This window comes from Necator americanus, chromosome V (genome assembly GCF_031761385.1).
Source record: "Necator americanus strain Aroian chromosome V, whole genome shotgun sequence".
Classification (NCBI taxonomy): Eukaryota; Metazoa; Nematoda; class Chromadorea; order Rhabditida; family Ancylostomatidae; genus Necator; species Necator americanus.
The window spans coordinates 36,030,732-36,043,555 of NC_087375.1; the positions used below are offsets into that span (position 1 = coordinate 36,030,732).

The 12,824-nt window shown below is 34.4% G+C and overlaps 1 protein-coding gene across 2 annotated transcripts in view; it reads left to right on the forward strand.

The window, feature by feature from the left end:
* Positions 1 to 270: 270 nt before the first annotated feature.
* Positions 271 to 12,824, forward strand: part of RB195_016240 (uncharacterized protein) — a gene marked incomplete at both ends in the record, with an annotated part of 29,241 nt that continues 16,687 nt past the window's right edge. For both annotated transcript variants that reach the window (XM_064207303.1, XM_064207302.1), the window contains one exon: positions 271 to 358. In XM_064207303.1, coding sequence (XP_064063183.1) covers positions 271 to 358 — 88 coding nt within the window. The remainder of the gene's footprint in view (positions 359 to 12,824) is intronic.

Here is a 12,824-nt window from a genome sequence, read left to right on the forward strand (position 1 = left end):
GATTTTTTCAAGTCCTGCTCCGGACGCTGGTTTTTTTTTTTCGAAAATGTGGCGATTTTTTTTCATATCTTCTTTCTTCATTCCTCTTCTTCTTTCTTTCTTTCTTTCTTTTTTCTCTTTAAATTCCGTTCTTATGTAATGTTTTTATTTGTGTATTAATGAGTTAGAAACCTCTTCCTTTTACGTATTCACGGAAATCGCTGAGCTCTTCTGTGTCGCCAAAATTCCCCCCTTGCCAAAGAAATTTTCCAGGCCGATGCCGGCTGACTGATGCATCTGGTTGTATTGTTGATAATGTCGGTGCCAGCTTCAGCTGTATTCGACGAATATACCCTACAACCCGTTGGCACCCATAAACGTAAGTTCTTCTTTTTCTTCTGGATTCATCCGTGAAAAAAAAAACTAGAAATAGAAGGCTAAAACAAGCACCCTCTTTTACTTATTTATTCTCTTTAATTCTCATTTTTTTTCTTTCAGAGTTAAAGATTTTTCGTATTCCACAAAGCACAAAGAGAACAGAAAAAGATGTTTTAATAGAAATTCCTTAACTTTTTTCTAATTCCGTTTCCAGTTCGATTCCGAAGTAACAACGTTGAACAGTAAAAATAAAAATAAAAAATAATTAAGGGTGCCTTATTTTGTTTTATTTGGAAACGAATCTAAAAAAGAGGTTCTAGGGGTCAGAGTTTTTTTTTCTGGATTCTTAAATTTAATCGAGGTTAGTCCGAATTTTTACCCTGAATGAGATTCTTGTTCAGATTAAAATCCTTGCGTAATTTTTCTAAAGGCTAAAACAAAACCTCTTTTACCTACATATTTGATCTTTTAATTTTTAATTTTTTTCAAAGCCAAATATTTTTCGTATTCAACAAAGCACAAAAAGAATAGAAAGGGACGCTTTAATAGAAATTCCTTGACTTCTTTTTCTTTGCGTTTCCACTTTAATCCCGAAAAATTTGTTTTATTCGGAAATGAATTTAAAAAACGAGGTTCTAAGTGCCAGAGTTTTTACTGGATTCTTAAATTTAATTGAGGATAATTAACAAATTTTTTTTTTTACCGTGAATGAGATTCCCTTTAAGATTAAAATCCTTGCGTAATTTTTTTTTCAATGCTAGAAAAAAACTCTTTTAACTCGTTTAATCTTTTTAATTCTTAATTTTTTTTTCGAAGTCAAGTAAGTAAGTAAAGTTTTCGATTTTTCGTATTCCATGCGAGTGTTGTGTTCCTGAAGAGGAAAAAAAAAACGCTGGAAGTTGGTGAAAAATCGTTGCCCTTATCACGTCGACGCGCTTTCGACAACTTGTTGCAATTCCCGTTTGACTGACGGACGCATCACATCGCCGCGCTAACTCAATTATGGAGGATTCGTAACTCAGCTGTTCCGAAGATGTCCCTAGGAGGATTGGAGAAAAAAATTCACCCGTTTTGCTTTTACGTCATTCGTCGTTCCTATTCCTGACAAAATCCTGAATTCTATTAGAATTTTCCGATGTTTAACTACTCGCCGATAATATTTTGTGTATATGTTTGTTTGATCACAACTTATTTCAGAACTTTTGAAGAGATCTCAAGAACTTCTACCTATGCGAGAATTGTTCCCCAAACGTGCGCTTAATGATCAGAAAAATTATTAAACGCTAATCAAACGTTCCCTATCTAATAGGAAAGTGCAACAAGAAGTCTGCGGTAGGGAAGAAGGCACGAGCGTTGATGAGTGGGAGGGTTGAGGGTGCAGAGAATAAGTGAAGAACCCCTACCCTGCATAGGCTGAGGGTTATTTTTATCCGAGAAACGATATCCGTGGGTCTTGCCATCATTATCCAGCAATTAATGACACTGTATGTACTTACTATGCTGAGATGTTCGAATTTTTCTTTTCAAATATCACAAAAAATTCCAGTTCGAATAAATTAAGGATTTTATAGGACGGTGCTGCTCACAATTCTGGTAATTTTTTTTTTCTTGTTCTAGAACAGATATGATCTAATTTTAAGGGTTAAAAATTGGAAAAAAAATTAGAAAATTTTTTCATATTCTGCTTTTTTCCGCCTGAATATTTATCCTATTTGCTGTACGTATGAATGCTTTACGTATGTATTTTTTTAAGAAATCACAAAATTCCTAGTTCAAAATAATTAAGGATTTTGTAGGATGGTGCCGCTCACAAATTATCTGATAGATTTTTTTCTCTCATTCTAGAACAGATCTAATTTTGAGGGTGAAAACTTAGAAAAAAAAGTAAAAAAATTTTTATATTCTGCTTTTTTTCCGCCCGGATATTTATCCTATTTGCTGTATGAATGCTTTAAGTGTTGAATTTTTTTTCTCGAACGGTTCAAAAATCCGAAGGCGAAGTCTTATCAGTCCTTTTTTTCTCCTTTCTTTTTCTAAATGATCTTAATCTCCTTTTTTTTGATTTTTTCGAACGGCGGTTCAAAAATCTTCGGAGGTTAAGTCTTGAGGTCCATCGGGAAATATTTACGTGAAGCGATGAAAAAGCACGAAAGGATGCGAAAGAATAGCCGTCGCTGGCGTCTCTTCAGCGTATTCGAAGTGGTTCAGCAGTTCAATAGGTGTAGGATGTACTAGGCCGCCTAGCAGGCGCGCATTGTTCTTGGATTCCTCATTCATTCCTCGGTTCCCATATTTAAGGCTGATATTTAGTGGCTACACATGAGAGATATTCGATATTTTTCGAAATATTCTCCTTTCTTGTTCCTGAATCATTGATCTCCTATGGTCTTTCGAATATTCGACACGACAAATCCGCGAAATATTCGAATTTTCGAACCATTCGAATAGTCCAATTTCTCAGAAGGAGAATAAATAAATACAGATATACATGGAATTATACGAAATTTATATTTATATATTATATTGTAGCTATATATGAAATTTATATCTATTTTCGGTTAATGAATAATAAATAGTGAATTTTAATAATACAATATAGTATAATAATATAATAATAATGTTATAATAATAGATAAATAATTTAAAAAAAACTAAACTTAATCGGATTTAATTTTAGGTTTGAAATTACCGTTGGACAGCGAGAAACTCTTTAGGGGAATCGAATAAACGAATCGAATCGAATCGAATAATTCATAGTTGAAAACAGTGAACTGTTAAAATTTTCGGACAAGATAACATTTAATAGGGCGGATTTTTACTTTTTTTTTACTTTTTTTAAATTTTATTTTCACCTATCCTCACTATCTTTAGCTACAGTAATTCTTCCAAGCTCCCTTTTTTTTTCCTTTGAACTGAAAAAAAACACTACTCCATGTGCTCGTGAAGTTTTTTTTTAGTGCAACCACTTATGGAAATGAGGTCCGTAATCTTGCGCATAAAAAAAAAGGGATGGAAAAAATCTGGGAAGAAAAAAAAAACAGAAAAAGCACGTCACGATACGTACGAATCAGGACGTGTTTCCATAAGCTTTTCCTCTTCGTCAGAAAATTTCAAGCTATTCCCAGGATAATTGTAACGGAACTCAAATCAATCTGGCCTTTTCGTGCTCGCAACGGTGTCCAGATTTATGTAGTTTTTCTCTATTTTTACTTTTTTTCTCTAATTTTCTAATCCTTACTTAGTTTGTCACGTTAGGTTAGATAATTCCTTCCTAACTCCATTTTATTATACACGTAAACATTCACGGATGAATTACCGTAACGCAAAGAAAGTGCACCAATTACGTGCTGTTGCGTTGCATGCCCATCATTGCACCTCGGTGACGTGATGACATCCATAACTACTGTGTGCTCACGAAGCCTGCTGTATAGTGCGTACACGGGTATGGTCGTACGGTGAATGTGAACCGTTTTGAAATTAAAATAAACCAGCCTGGAGCTGTAGGTCCGTATTTTTCCCCGTATTTTTTCCTGACCTTCTGCTATTTCGTGGACGAAATTAAAGGGAAAAGTCCAGCACGGCTAATGTTCCCTTGATTTTTATATTAATAAAAAATATAACAAATAAATAAAACAATATAATAAATAATAATACAATAAATGAATATAAGAAAATTACGAAAACATGAACAGTAATGAATCTTAAAATATAAACATAAATATAACAACAAATAATATAATAACGTAAGTATAAATATATAAATAAATATAGACAAATACATAAAGACAATTTGAATAAGTGTATAATATAAATATAATACTTATATATATCTTAAAATAAAATAATTTTGAAATATCTTAAAATATATCTCAAAAATGAGAGGTTTTCTTCATTGTGACTAGAGTATTAATTCTGCTTTTCGTGGATACCTCACCGTTCCTTCCCCCCTCCCCCTCCCTTTCAACTTTTTAACTTTATCTTTTTTTAACTTCTTTCTCTTTCTTCTATCTTTTTAATTTTATCTTTTTTAACTTCAACTTTTTTTGACATCCACACATCCGGAAACCTGAAAATCGTTATGACTTTCTGGAAATTCGTCGAGAAGGTTGTTTTTTTTAAGCATATTTCGAATTCTTATACTTTTTCTACATTTCTCTATGGAAAATTTCGAAGCTGGCAGCAATGATTTTCTCTAATTGTTGTTGTTAATTGTTCTCGGGGTTGAATAAATTTTAGAAGAAAAAAGAAAGCGGTGGTGAAAATGCTGAAAACTGAAAGATTTTCACTTTCTCGTTCATGTTGCAGTGTGACAATTTTTACTCGGATTGTTCTGGGAAATTTTGCCGCACCGCCTCGGTTTTGTTCATGGAATTAAATAACCAGAAAAACATACAAAAAAACATCTGGAAAAACTCGTTTCTCTTTTCTGATTGCTCGTTATTTCCCTATTTTTGCTTCAATTTGATTATATTTCTCTGCGAATACAAAATTATTCGTACATAGGCTCATCAGGATAATTTTGTTTCTATAACCGCGGCCAAAAACCAGGCACAGATTGTGCGAATCCGATTTTTTTCCTAGTGACACTAATCGTAAGTAGCTTTTTTGGTAAATTTAAAATTTAAAAATATTCCCCCCCCCCCTCCACCCGGTATTATAGCTACATAACAATTGAATTTTTGCAATCCTGCATTTCGACACCAGTTATCCGTGTGCTGATTGAGACTGAAAAGGAAGGGTTACGTAAAAATTGCAGGGTCATTAAACGGGGTTTTTACGTAGCATTTTGACGAACCAAACTGAGCGCAATTGTGGTTTGGTCGAATGAGTTTCAAATTTTCGTATCCACCGCTTAGTTCAGTTAAATAAATGAACCTTCAAAATCTTCCGATTCCCCTGGAATCATCTCCGTTTATCCTCCTTTTCCCTTTTTCCCTTTACCATTTTGACATTTTTACTGATAATTTTAAGTTTAGTTTTAGTAGGTTTCCTTTTTTTTCCGTGAAAAAGTGAAAATCAAACGAATGAACCCTCAAAATCTTTTGAATTCAGATTTTCTCAAAAATCCTCCACTCCTCTGGAATTATCTCCATTTATCCTCCTTTTCTCTTTTTCCCCTTGCCCTTTTGACATTTTTACTGATCATTTTAAGTTTATAGTACCACAACTGACCAAACTTCTTCCATTTCTTTGTTATGGAACTATCCAAGGAGGAGAATCTCTTTTAAAAAAAAAACCCCTGGGTTTTCTCTCCGAGCAAATACAAAACAGGCCGCTTTTTTTCAGGAGAAACAATTCAAAGGAGATTTTTTCAGGATACGTACTGCTATCCTGGTGTAAATTTTCCACCATTAAAATCTGTCTAAAAAAATAAATCTGTTAAAAATCGAAATTCCTATTACCACCATAAAAATCCTAGAAAAAAAAAAGATTTTTCTATTGTTCGAGCGCTCAGACCCACTCATTTTCATTCACCTTCATCAAAATCCATATAAATAAAGGGGTGGAAGAGGGAAAAGTGGGTGGAGGGTGTAATTTTGATAGGTTACGAGTGAATTTTATTGTAATCTCGAGAAATACGTCTACTTTTCGTAATCAATCGTATAGATAGCCACAAATCATTTCCTTAATGGCTATTTGCTCAGGATTCTCTAATTGTATTTAATTTTTCGGGCTTTGTTTCCTTCTCAATTTTTTTTTATTCTTAGTTTATTATAAATTATTTTTCCTTTAACTTGAAATTCTCTTCAAAGTAAAAATGAAATAAGAATAGAAGAATAGAAATATATATAGAATAGAAGTGATAGAAATAAAATGTGAAAAAAATTATTTAAAAAATTTAAAGAAAGAGTAGAAATGAAATGTAAAAAAAGCTATCTGGAAAAAATATTAAAAGAATAAAAACAAAATGTAAAAAAATTCTAATAGGAGTAACGAGTAAAATAGCGTGTACATACGTCCATAAAAGTTGTGACCTTAGGGAATACACATGCTATTTTTACTTATTTTTCTATTTTTATTTTTTATTTATTTTTTAAACATTTAAATAATCTTTCTATCCTCAAAGTTTAGCAATTTCTTTGACAATTGGAATATTTTGCGTGGATTTTCTCGTGGATTTGAGTTTCTTACGGATGCGAAATTATCGGAATGAGGTAGGCGTTCCCCGTAGAATCGAAATCTTTCCCTGAAAGTTTGCAGATGCTTTCCATCCATGTGTATCAGATATTTCTTGAGGGATTTTTTTGATGATTTTGTATTTATGGGACCCTTTTTATATGAATGTTGTGCATCCGTGAAGCGAAAAGAAGCGAATTTTCAGAATTTTGAGGAGATATTTCGAGAATTTCCCCTGCTTTTTCCTCATTTTTTCCGCGTGGATACGTCATTTTTAATGTTGTTTTCGATTAAATTCCCTTGTATCGTTTCGGGAAATCGCTTACAAATCCTGCTAAGCGTACGCTAACCCCGTCCGTCGTCGGCTCCAACTACTCCAACTCCATGCGCTCGATCCTGCTTTCATTACTATCGAGGCGAACTCCTCACGACTAATCGTTGAACTTTCAAATTGACATGCCTTGGCAACACGTCGACTGACGGCGTAGCCTGTTTACCCCCCTCAGGGCTTTTTGCTGGAACGGACTTTAACGTATAGAGCGGCTATATTTAGGTGAATTCTCTGTTAATTACATAGCTAACTCTTCTTCCCATTCCATGAGTAGAACTTGTCGAAATAACCCCATCCAGAACACTCATCCTGACTCCATTCATATTTCCACTCGCATCTTTGATTTCTATTTGGATCAAGCAATTTTTTTAGTTTTTTTCTTTCGATTTTCCAACTACAACTTGATCACGATCGATTGAAAAGAAAAACTCAGCAAGAAAAGAGGAATTTCTGGAGGAAATGGAAAAAGAGGAGGAATTCTCTTTCTAGAAATTCCCCCAAAAATTCCCAAAACTTCTCCAGCTTTTTATCAAAGACACTGGATTTTCCTCCGTCTTGGATTCGAAAACAATGTAGTTGACGAGCATTCAGGAAAGTGTAAATTTCTAACAGGTGCCATCATTTCGATTGGTGATGAGATCGAAGTAGTAATAGTTCGATGACTACGAAAAGGAACAAATTTTTTTCTTAAATTTAGGAATCAATCAAAAAAAAAATTAGGAAAGAATCCTTGTTTTCAATCCAGGACCAACCACATTATCCCTAAAAATTTTTGCGTAGGCAATCAGAAACGAATTTTTACGTTTCCTACCGAATTTTTTGTGCGTTTCATACTCGAAATTCTCGGTGAAATTCAGTGAATATACTGTAAACTCGCAGTTAATATTCTCAGAAATTTTTGCAGGAAAAAGTCTTTATGTTACCCAAAAAAGTATTTACCTAAACCTAGATCAGGTTCATTTTTGGATAAGTTTCTTTTAAAATTCGTTTTGTTATATTTTTCTCATATATTATATATCATTAAGAATGTTCTTGTGCTTTATAATAAAGTATAAGCTCATTCCGTAAATTTTTATAATAAACTCTGAACTCATTCCGTAAATCTGTATTTAAAGAATTTTAAAAAGAAAGTCTTTAGAATACTGACAAAAATTGAAGAAATCAAAATATCTTGGAGTGAGGGCTAAATTTTCCATGCTTTATGCTCGAAAACCGCCCATTCGCCTCATTTTTTTCTGTGCTTGAAAAAAAAGAATAAAAAACTCTAGTGGATCCTGTTCCATAGAAAAACTTTAAAAAAATTCTAAAATTATGTAATTATTCTAAATTCTGAGAAAATTATGTAAAAAATAATCGTGATAAAATATAATATAATAATATAATATCAATAATAAAATAGTAAAATAATGTAATATCAATAATATTATAATGATAAAATAGCAAAATTTGAAAAAAAATCACTTTTTACTTCTAGAAAACTGTTCAACTTTCTTCCGGAAAGATAGGAAAAATTCGATAGGACCACGTTTTACCGTGATTTTATTCCTGTACGATATCGCAGAAATTTTCCGGTGGCCGCCGATAAAATGTTCGTTGCGGTCGACTCCTCAACGAAAGGATGCCGATGCTGCTAAATGTGTCTCGAAATGTGACTCGCGTGAACGATTTCGTCTTGACTGCTGAGGTTTTTTCATGTGCGCTCGACTTCGAGACGATCTCGTATCTCAATGTCTTTAGCCTAACTGAATTTATTCTTAAATGTACTTCATCCAGAAAAAAAGAAGAGGAAAGAAAAACTGATGTTGGCAGGACTGTCACGAAATCAATGAGTGTTAGATGATTTGAGAATAGGTTTAAATAGGATCAGGAAAAGGATCCTGTGATATCCGGCCCAGTCTCAGGCTCTTAAATCTCCTCTTCTGAAAGATCCTTGTTTTCTTCTCAAATATTCGGAATATTTGAATGATTTTTAAACAAGACGCAGTTTCTCACAGTCACATGGCCACATAGAAAATCTATCCTGGACAGACTCAGTGGACTCAGAGGATTTTCTTCTTGATCTTGATCCAAAAATTGATAAAAACAGAAGTAAATATATCCAAATATCAACAAAATCTTAGAAATTCGGACTTTAAAATATCCTTTCTAATCCTTCTCTTTTTTCGGACTTTAGATTCGTGGTCCGTTTCAAAAAATGTTATTCTTTGCAAAGAAAAGTAGTTATTGATCTTGAGATCGATCTTCTAACCGTTAAAATTCTTTTTTTTCTGATTTTCGATCATCGACGATTTTTTTTTTGACATTTTAATTTCTTTCGGAGAATTTCTAAACGAATTGCAAACGCTTACAAAAAATAAATGTATGGAGATGGGAATCAAAGATAATCGAAGTTCTTATTTCCTTAAAAATGCTCCTCTGGACCAGGTATTTAAAAAAAAGTAGTTCAAAAAGTTCAAAAACAAAAAAAAAACGAAAAAAATTAATCCAAAAACGAGAGATGAGATCGCTTCCCACCCAATCCTAGACAAATTGTATTAATTTTTTAAGCGTTCAAAATTTTGGAAATGGGAAATTTATGAGTTTGAAATCATGATGTCCGTTTTTTTTTGTATCCGGATATTTTAAGTGATTAATCTTCATCCTTATCATTTCCATCATTATCATTTATTACTTTCCTTTATAAATTTACATATATTTATTTATGTACACACGCCGTCACGTTGTAAACCACACGTGTATTCATTTCCCTGGCCACTCTGGGACAAATCCAGAAAGAGTGGTGGTCGGCGCCACAACTTTGAGGAGAAAAAAAAACGTGGTCAGAGAAAGATTTATTATATCGGGTCCCACGCTTGGCGTTTCCCTACGAAAATCCGCTGGTTTAAGGGAAAAGGAAAGGAAGAGGAAAAGGAAAAAAAGCGTATCCATGATTTTTCCACGGTCGATCAACCATAACTTTTCGATTATTTTAGCTAAGATTATAGATTATAGATGCTATGTACCACGAAAATCGCCTCTTATAATCCGGAAATCGAGCCGCACGCCTCCGGGTGGTCCTCCCTCTCTTCTGCTCGGATTCGATGCGATAGAGTTCTCCGAGTCCGCTTCTCTCGCTTCCGATCGTTTTTTTTCTCATTGTTTTCCTCTTCTGTGGCTCCCTTTGTGGTCGTGGCGGCGGTGCTGAGGTTGAGGTGCGCTGAAACTCACCAGCGCACCTCAACCTCGGCAGCGTAGTGATCGTCAGGTGTCGTTCCACGTGGTCGTGTGGTCCTTTATCTCAGATCCGATAAGCGATAGCGGCGCTAATGGCGCCCGCGGCACAACAAACCGTGCACGGAACGACGCCGATCCATAAAATTATCGTCAAACTTCGTTTTTTCCACTACATCCATGCTCTGCTACATGTTACGTCGTCCGCAGTCTTCTCCTCTGTCTTCCATGAACAAACGAAAAGAATCGGGCAGGAGAGCGGTGCTAATGAGCTGATTGCCGCAATCGCAATTTGCACTTTAATTCAATTTTGCCGCCGGGGGGAAAAACGCCATTTCTTGTAAGATCTTTCTCGAATCGTCTCATTCATGTTGATGTGGTTCTGTGGATTTTTTCCACCCTACCCATTCATCTCTCGTAAAAATCAAAATCAAAATAGTGGCAGCGCTTTCTCCTTTTTCCCTTTCGAAAACGCAATTTCCGGCTTCGTATGGGTACGGAGCATTGGCAGAGCTAACTGTGCTCATTAAATTGACAACCAACCGGTACAAAAAAAACCACCACACGCTGGTTTTTCCGGTTTTTTTCTCGAATCCAGAATGAGATTAAACTCGCTTTTAGTTTTCTTCTCCTCTTTTTTTTTGAGAAGAAGAGGTGTGAGTATTCCATTGATTTATCCGCTAAGTAAAGAATTTTAATGGAAACGTGCAAGTTATCGACGTATTGATTTTTGGTGAACTGTACACGAGGTGATTAATCGATTTCGTTGACTGGCTTTTCATCAATAATCAATAAAGATCAATACGACATCCTGTGATGCTGTGGTTTATTGAAAGTCGAATATTCTGAAGTAATGGACTCAAAACCTGCTACGCAGTTAGGAAAAAATCACAGTTAAGAAACTTCTTCTAATTTTTTTGTAGTACTGCACTTTTTAGAGCGCTTCACGGATAAAAATCTCGAATAAAAAAACGCTACTGAACTCAAAGTTTACCATTTCTTTTTAATGTCCAGAACATGTGGAAAGTTCAAGAAAGAAAATCCGGAAATAGGAAAAGTTTCTCTCAGGCAACTATTTCTCCTACTGTTCCTAAGGATCCTATAAGAAAGAAAAAAAGTAGAACAAGAAGCATTACATAGTCCATTTCAATATTTATGACTGGGGCGGGGCGCCGCGTCGCGTCACGTTGCGTCGCGTCGCGTTCCCTCTTGCAACTGTTTCGCCCTCTCATTTGCTATGACTAATAGTTTAACAGGTGTGACAGTTTAATATTTTCGGTTCGAAGCACTACCAGTCAAAAAAGAAAACGTTCCTTCTGAAATTATATTCTTTCTTAAAGATTCTCCATACGAATTTCACCTCTTATTTCAAAGTGAACGAAAAGCGTCGAAGAAATCACGAAAAAGAATGCGACAAACTATAAACTGTGGCTGATTTTTGCTCGAAAAACCCCGTTGCTATGACCACTACTTTTTAATTTTATCATAGTAAACATTTCAGAAAGATTATTGTGTAGTGTTTTAGCTGGAGCCTTGATGGAAACCTTGGTTACTGCCTGTTGCTGTAAATTCCTGCTTAAAAACTTCTGTCTATAATCATACACCTGTCTTGATGGCATGAAATCGATCCATCCACATTTCAAATCCTCCAAAACGCTCGCGAAAAGAAAAAAAAAACCAAGAGAGAAAAAAAACTCGGAGAAACTAGAAATCAAAATGATTTAAATATAACAACTGTGCAAGAAGAAGGATCGTTGTAATGAAAAATTCCTCTGAGTCAAATGTCGCTGTCATGAGTTCTTCTCTTCCGTTCACCTGCTGTCGGAGGGGAAAAAAAGAGTGAAACTTACCTGAGTATCGATATAATCGATGTAATGAGGAGTTGTTCTTTCGGATTTTTCATCCGTTTTTCTGGTTTTTTTTTCTCCTGTCCTCGTCTTTCCTCGTCACTAATCGCTTACGATTCTGAAATATTTGAGGCGAAATTTTTTTCTTTTTTTTGATTCCGATGTGGTATGGCTGTATATTTTGTGGTATTATTTTTGAAATATGAAGATTTTGCACGGGAAATCGCATGTTTTAAAGTCGCTCCAGATTTTTATTTTATTGTTTTGAATTGGGCGAATCGATAGAATTCAATAAAGCGATCATTTTTATTCATTTAAAGTTTTTTCTCTAATAATTAGTCCAAAATTATTGAATAATTTGTCAATTTTAAATTTTTCAAATTTTAATAAATTCCTCATAAACAGTGTTCCTCGTGTTTTTCCTACACGTGAAACGTATTATTGATATTTTGTGCGACTCTCATATGATCACCGAGTGCCCCTATATGAAATTTCAATTTTTGAATTCTTTTTTGAATTGTTTTCTTACAAAATGCTTTATTTTTCCATTGATTGAGGCTTCCTGCTTTTCTTACATGAAGTAATAAGGCTGTTTTGATGGCGTGGAGGTGAAATATCCGGGAAACGTTCATTGTACAAAATGTCGATTGTTATTGTTGTTGTTGTTGTTGATACACACGGAACAACGATAACAACACAAACAACATGTTAATGTACAAGATTTCCTATGTCATTTTCCTTTGATTTCCTCTTTGTCACTCGGAAATACTCATTGATAAATTTATACATTAAAGAAAACGAAAAAAGTTATTCTTAAGAAAACAAAAATAGCGTGAAGATAAGAAAAACTGCTGAGAGTTTCTCTTCTCTTGAAAAATCTCCAATTTTCAATTAAAATCTTTCTTTAGGGTAGAGTACAAGAGATCTCTTCCGGGTAATTAAAAAATACCGGGAAAAAATAG